At 32.4% G+C, this 7,500-nt stretch overlaps 2 protein-coding genes across 8 annotated transcripts in view; one reads left to right on the forward strand and one right to left on the reverse strand.

Moving 5' to 3' along the window:
• Positions 1 to 3,703, forward strand: part of LOC113800547 (epidermal retinol dehydrogenase 2) — an 11,105-nt gene extending 7,402 nt beyond the window's left edge. For all 4 annotated transcript variants that reach the window (XM_027351326.2, XM_070145077.1, XM_027351329.2 and 1 more), the window contains exons 7-9: positions 1 to 89; positions 1,448 to 1,573; positions 1,836 to 3,703. The exon at positions 1 to 89 is cut by the window's left edge and continues 29 nt beyond it. In XM_027351326.2, coding sequence (XP_027207127.2) covers positions 1 to 89; positions 1,448 to 1,573; positions 1,836 to 1,908 — 288 coding nt within the window. In that variant the 3' untranslated portion in view covers positions 1,909 to 3,703. The remainder of the gene's footprint in view (positions 90 to 1,447; positions 1,574 to 1,835) is intronic.
• A 360-nt stretch (positions 3,704 to 4,063) lies between these two features.
• Positions 4,064 to 7,500, reverse strand: part of LOC113800548 (alpha-aspartyl dipeptidase) — a 6,727-nt gene continuing 3,290 nt past the window's right edge. For all 4 annotated transcript variants that reach the window (XM_027351331.2, XM_027351332.2, XM_070145079.1 and 1 more), the window contains exons 5-7: positions 6,846 to 7,019; positions 6,122 to 6,264; positions 4,064 to 4,463 (exon numbers count right to left, since the gene is read on the reverse strand). In XM_027351331.2, coding sequence (XP_027207132.1) covers positions 4,406 to 4,463; positions 6,122 to 6,264; positions 6,846 to 7,019 — 375 coding nt within the window. In that variant the 3' untranslated portion in view covers positions 4,064 to 4,405. The remainder of the gene's footprint in view (positions 4,464 to 6,121; positions 6,265 to 6,845; positions 7,020 to 7,500) is intronic.

The raw sequence follows: 7,500 nt of genomic DNA on the forward strand, positions 1-7,500 counted from the left end.
AGGTATGGAGGTCGAAATCCAAACATTAAATTTACGTGTGTGCATCCTTTCGTTGTTGACACCGGACTCGCAAAGAAGCCCCGTATAAGGTGAGCTTTTGCATTTCATGATGCTGTAATCCTAAATTTGCTTGTATATAGAAAAGGTATGAATGAGACTGGATATCTTCACAATACAAGAGATGTATTTCTGATGAAGACATAATCGAAACCGGTCAGATCCATCTCTTGTATTGTGAAGATATCCAGTCTCATTCATACCTTTTCCACATTTGTCAACATGGATACGGTTCATCTAAATTTGCTTATTAAGTTTCAAATGCATTCAACTGATGTGTTGCGATATATATTTTGGCAGTATTATTAAAGAGACTAGGACCAATATTTTATTGTAATATTTACACAGACAAGTAGACTAGGAGAATATGAATATAATACTTTCTAGGTAATTTTATGCAAAAAAAACAAACAGGGAAGGTAACGTTCCTTTAGCCTTTACTTTTAAAGGTCCATAAAATCTTTTAGTTAAAAAAAAAGGGCTGTAACTAAGATTTTGAGTATTATTGTCAAGATTTCATGACATGGATTTTTTCAATCTGGAGAAATCCTTTTTGGTAATGCTGTTCTTGTTGACAAAGTGATGTGGCATAGAGACTTTGTTTTCCACTGACCATAGTCTAGCCAGCAAATCTGATGTATGGTAAGTGTAATTTTTCCTTTATTTATATTTGTATTTTATTTGTTTGTATATGTTTATTCATATTTTTCTCTGTTGTTTTGGCATTGTATTTTCAGTATACCCATTGGTTTATGTGTTTTTCTTATAAATGGTAAGTTACCTGTTATAGAGGCAGTAAACTCAACTGACGTAATTCTCAAGATCTGGACTAACACAAGCCTTGTATTACCACACAATTGGATAGAACAAATATGAATTTTGTTGGACTGGTGTGATCCTGTATTTCAAGTGTTAACCATTAAATTTTTCTCCCTCATAAACTGTCAGGTGCCAGTACATTATCCAAGGTCTGTATAGCCTAATTTGTAAACAAATCCTTTTTTTTGTGTGTTTACCATCTATGAATTATTTACTCTAAATGGTTTTATGTCATAGCGTTGAATAAAAAGAAGAAAAGAAAAATATGACAGTTCTTAGTTTTTTTATGTATTTTTTTTTTATTTATAATCTCTTTATGTAATCAGAATATTATGGTACTTATCATGAATATTACCCTGACCCATTTAGATTTCCATCCTTCAACCCAACAACAACAGCCAAAAGTTGCGCTGAACAGGTTATTAAGGGCATCCTTTGGGAACTGGAAGTTGTATGCATCCCTGCCAAAGACTTCTATGGTCACAAGATAATGCAGTAAGAACTTTAGATATACATGCACAATTGTATAATTTGTCTTACCTTCTACCTTTGTTCTACTTTCTACTGGTAGATTCCCTTCCGTAACTCCTGTGCTGACTCCTGAGACTGCTGCTGAAGCCATTATCAGTGCTATCCAGTTAGAGAAGTCAGAGGTTTTAATTCCTTTTCAAGCTGCACTGATACATTTTATTGTGCGGTATGAGGCTGTGGTTTATTTTTTTGCATGTACTCTATCCTCAGGTTACTTTTAGAATTCAAATCCTCTATAGTTTGCTGTAGTATTTCTTGAGTTATGCTTTTTTAGTACAGTGCTCTAAGTTATTTGTGAAATATCTTTTTAGAGCATATATGTATAAAATATTTTTATTATTACTATTATTTTTTTGGAATTTCAAGCCTACATGAGAAACCACATGTAAAAGTATTAGTTGAATAATTCCATTTTCACTCCATTTTAGGTTTTTACCTCGAGAAGTCCAGAAAGCTTTCCTGGATTTCATGGATACTGGAGTGGATGAACATGATAGCTGATAAGCTACTTGGGGAAGCAAGTGAAAGTTGTTGAAAATGGATAGTTAATGCATTAGTTACTGAAGTAGAAATATACACATGGGTCAGTTCATTTTTTTCATATAATTGTTAATGTTTACTGTAGGTTGTATGGCATGTACTTGGTATTCATGTTATGAATACCTGTGTTTGGTTTTGAAGGAGTCTTTCGTAATGAAATCAGAAATGTAAGTGATAGGATAATGTCTTAGAGTGAGACTTTTTCTTTAGAATAAGAGATTATTAAAAGGGACTGAAGTGTAGATGATTATGATAATCTTTAATCCACTTGTGTGATCAGGAAATATCTCTAGCTGGATATTTTTTGGCTAATTACTAATGAATACTATATTATATAAGGGTGATGGTGAATATTGGTTCTTTTTTTCTTTATATCAAGGTCATCAATAACAATAACAATAGACAGAATAACAATATATGGAAGAGTTTATGGAGTAAGGACCACTTTCCACATCAGAAGTCTATCCATTATAACAAAAAAGGAAAAATATGGAAAGATAACACTTGCATACAATTTAGGGCAAATTAGAATCCAATTTTTAATATTAATGTTCTTTATGTATATGGTGTTTCTCATTTAATAACATACAGAGGGCCCTATTTGTTGTGTTCAAAATTAAACATGTATGTATATGTATAATTCTAATTATATCAGAGGAAAAGGAAGAATGAAAAGGAAATAACAAACCTATACACATTAGTTCATTTCACTTGTAATCTAATTACTACTTTATTTTCTTGGAAAAAAATTCTTGCAAGAAGTTTCTCTTCTCTTTGATTCGACAAAGAACTGAAAGGAAGATTACAATAAGAAAATGGTTGAAATATTTCTCGTCGAGTATTTCCTTGTTTGACCAAACTACCTTAACCTTTTCATAACTGCCATTGTTTACCAAAGGTCTTTCTCACCTCTCGGGCATCAGATACAAGTGATCGGGTGTTTCATTACTTTGGACTCGAAAGACACAAAAGAATTTTACATTAACTCTTAATTATTGTATAGTTGGGCTGCTATTCTAGATACCTCAGTGCTTAGTCCCATAGAAAAAGGCGATACTTTTGTGCAAGGTTCCCAAGTAATAGACCTGAATGATAAATTTGTGCTGATACACTAGCAGGACCCAGGACCCTTACATAAATATTTGTTAATGTATATCTTCCAAGCAGGGCATTTAAGTGTATTGCTGTGAAAAGAGAAGTTGAAGCTTTAAACACAGATGCTTTTTCTTCCTCGCTCAACTGTGATCAAATTAGGAGTGTGAAACTTTCCATTGTGATAGCTCTGGGAAAGGTTTACTTGTTTTTTTTTTAGATTTTGTGATTCTTAGAACTCTAGTGTGTACTGTGATTAGTTTGACAAAATAATATTTTTATTCCACTGCCTTTCTATAGGAAAAAATATACAGGAGAATAAGACAAAATTAAAAACATGATTCCTCCCAAGTACTTAATCAGGTAGATCATAATTGTTTGTAGCATAACATTCCACAAATATGGCAAAGGGAAGTAAATGTCAGAAGGGATAGCAATAGTCCTGTTAATATTTAGATGAATGAGAGCTGCATTTCAATAAATAACTAATATTTTCTTTTGAAATTTAGGAGGTAATAGTAAATTTTTGGCCGAGTTCTATTTTCATACTACTTTGTGATAAAATCTTTGTGGATAAAGCAAGAATGATCTCCTAAAGTAGATATGGATACAGAACTTTATATAATATGTTAACTACTACAATTTCAATAAAAGTGTTCAAAGATTTGCTGTTTTATTTTTGCTCCATTCTTTCTAGATGTCTTTTCCTCCAAAGACATGTTTAGCAAAAGGTAGATAAAATGGATATAAATACAGTCAATGTAATCTCAACTATTATGTGATGGTTGATTAGTTTTTTTAAGTAAGATTCATTTCCTTTGTTTTCCTTCAGTAATAATAACTAATTATAAGCAATACTGGAATGTAGTAAATGCAAGTGTAATAATGAAAAATATTCTTTTACAATAGAAAATGACCAAGTAACAAGTATCAGGAAAAAAAATCAAATACCTAAATTACCCCACAATCAACAAAATAACAGTTCATGTATGTAATGAAAAGGATGCAATTGAAACACCACAAAAAAAGATATACGAAGGCTCTTTTTTCTTTATTAAGCATAAAATATAACTTCTTACAAACTGATAACAATTACATGGAACTAATGTTAAGAACAACAAATTAGTAGTGTCTTTTGTGTAGACCACAAACCTATGGTATTGTAGCACCCCTTAATTTACTCGTTTTCAATTACCTGTATAGTACTTATCCATATTCTATTTGCTTGTTACCCTGCAAGTATTAAAATTCATGGAGACAAAGCTGCTCTTGATTTTCTTGTTTTGTAACAACCAGAAACCTGACTGACATTAATGGTAGAAATCACATGCATTTTCTTCAAATATAATAAACAATAATTCAAGATTTACTTCAACAAAAATGAGAAGTCTGTGGCAACAGGAAATTCCTCTGGTTGCTTGCCTCTGAAAGTCAAGAAATGTTCATTTGAATACTGTTCATGAATTTTCTGTCACATAACAGGCATAAGAAAGAAAGAAAGAAAAGGAAAAAACAAAACAAAACTGCAAAAGTGCGTTCTGTTGAGGGGAAGAGTCGTCGGTACGATCACGAAATCCCTCTTCCGGTCCTTGCTTTAGTTTTTTAGCTAGGTTATTAATTATTTTACACAATGTGCATGGATATGTGATGCTTATGCACAAAAAAATTTACTTGAAAAAGCTGCGAAAATTTTTGCGCAAAAAAAAGAAAAAAAAAGAAAGAAAGAAAAAAAAAAAAGCACAAGATTATAGAATTCACAAATTATGTAATAGATTCCTTATAGTGAATAGTACTGCAGTTTCCTTCTGACCAGAGTTAGTCAACAAATAGGAGTACCAAATGTAGCATTTATGTAAATCTATCTGAAACAACACTGTTTCAGTTACCTTGCAAAAAAGCGTCTTTTTTTTCATCCAAAAATCGCCATCATTTTTTTCAGTCAAAAATGTATTTGGTGGAAATAATGCATGACCTTGCTACAGTTAGTAGCTATGAACTGGACGATCATTTTGCAACAAGAATTATGAAAATCGCATAATTACATACAAAGTTAACCTTACTACCATGCGTGAAAATATGATTTTGAGAAAATAGCAGTTTTTGTCATTCGTCTTCATGACACCATAAAGGTCAAACCAATGATTACCAAATGTGAATATTTACTTAGACAATTCCTTGGCTTTTAATAGGAGTCCTGTGGTAGAGGGTCAGGCCTTGTTCAGGTAATTTTAGGTCATCTTTATGTAAAGGTTAGGTTAGGTTAGGTGGGAGTGTTCTCTGAAAAGTATACTTTCAGATGTCAAGGCTCCTGGTTCCCTGTCATTTACATATCATAATACATCATAAACCATATATTATACATTTCTTATATATAAATGACATATTAGGTTTTCAACAGGTTGAAAACAAAACATATGTACTCCCGACAACTTTATCAATAGCACTGTTCTCCCGTCCTTGCTGCTGCTGCCTGCCTGCTGAACGCAGCCTAAACTATCGTACAGCAGTATCATACCAAAGAAATTTGCAAAAACAGCCCCAAAAACGCTGAAAATACAAGAAAAACAAATCATGAAGCAAAAAGGGGTGTGGCAGAGCGAGGGCATTTAAATACTCTGGACATTTAACCCAAGGAAAGGAGCGCGTTACGCATCTGGCAACTGGCGCCCTGAGTGCGTCACATGGTCATGTATCCACACACAAATTTTGAAAAAATCTTAATTTGCGACCCGTACCGACGACTCTTCCCCTTAAGGGTCTCTCTTATTTCATTATCACTTAAGTTTCTGAAATTGCCACCGACTTTTGGGATATCACAAATATCTATAGAAGAAATATTTTTGCAGCTATTTGCACTTAAAATTTTTCTTGTATTAAAGTCAATTCATAGACGAAAATAAATACATGCATTATATGTACATATACATATATGTATATCTCTAATATCTATCTACCTATCAATCTATTTTTCTCTAAGTATACACTTTTTGCTCCTGATGCCATACTTTTGTATACCAACATTAAAGAGAGATTTGCGAGATTTATGGTTGTATACCAACATAGAGAGATATGTGAGACTTACGGCCTAAAGAGTCGAGCAGGATGCAGACCCATGAGAAGTGCCAAATCTCCTGTCACTTTCAGCAGAGCTCCTTCGCGAAGTCCAAGTACGGGAGGTGTCCCTGGAATCTCATGGTACTGGTTAATCCTTTCCTCACGCGTTTCCTGTAAAATATTTAATATCATAGTCAACCTCAGACTTTCTTAATAGTACACTTTAACAGTACTGTTCTTCATACTCCTTTTAACCTCACAACTTTTATGATCATAATCTCAAAATATCATTTTTAAATACAATCATAACAATTGATATTTACTTGAGTAATAATAGTAAGTCTAAGGAATCTCTAGTCTTCTATAGATGGGCTACACGTATACCCGCTTTCCACATTTACCTAACGATGCTAAGATATCCATACATATTTCACAACTTTTCCTGACATTACCATCAACACATCCTCTCTATCTAATGTTTCATGCATTTCACTACATTTATATCTAATAATGGGAACATCATAGAATATTGATTAGAACCAATATAAGGGTATATGAGCATCAGGAAAGCTAGTAAATGTGGAATTGGCATCTAATCTAATCACTGGAAGGCCACAAGGTCTTCAAATTTTATGTAGTTATTGTTTAAATGATATCATTACTACTGGATGATTTTCAAAATGTATTCTATCAATGAAAAAAGTAGAAAAATAATTTTTTTCTTCTTTTCCTTAAAAACTTTGAATTCTTACCCCCATATGAGTACTACCCGGGTTGGCATCTATATAATGAGGATTGATATTGAAAGGCACCAGAGCAAGAGCGTCAAAACTTGGAGGGAAGACAATAGGCATGTCGTTTGTAGTGTTAATGCTCACTGTCGACACATTTGTACCTGCACTGCTACCAATGTATGGAACTCCATCCTGGAAGTTTGAAATGAATTAATATTTTCATTAACTATTATTCATTAACTTGCAGCATAAAAGTACTAATAATTATTTTTTAAATGATTGTAAAATAATATGCATCCAAAATGGGAATTGTACAAATAACACAAAAGGCAATTTAGTAAAACTTGAATTATAAAACATTAATTTTCTTTTCTTACAGCATAAAAAATGAGCATATGAAGTGTATATTCTTAAAAATGGGAATCAATCAGGATGTAGGAATAAATATAGATGACCCATGGCTTGCATTAAAACATTATTATCATAAACAACTAATAAAAATTTGACTGGTCATGACACAGATATAAACAGACAGAATTATCAAAATCATGGCATTTATCATGTAACTCGGTTTTAATTTCCACAAATCATAATGCTGCTAATGCTTGTCAAGGCACATGATTATTAATGAACAAAGCTGAAATATACTAATTAGGATATAATTGCTTTATTT

Source organism: Penaeus vannamei, chromosome 33, assembly GCF_042767895.1.
Source record: "Penaeus vannamei isolate JL-2024 chromosome 33, ASM4276789v1, whole genome shotgun sequence".
In the NCBI taxonomy this organism is placed as follows: Eukaryota; Metazoa; Arthropoda; class Malacostraca; order Decapoda; family Penaeidae; genus Penaeus; species Penaeus vannamei.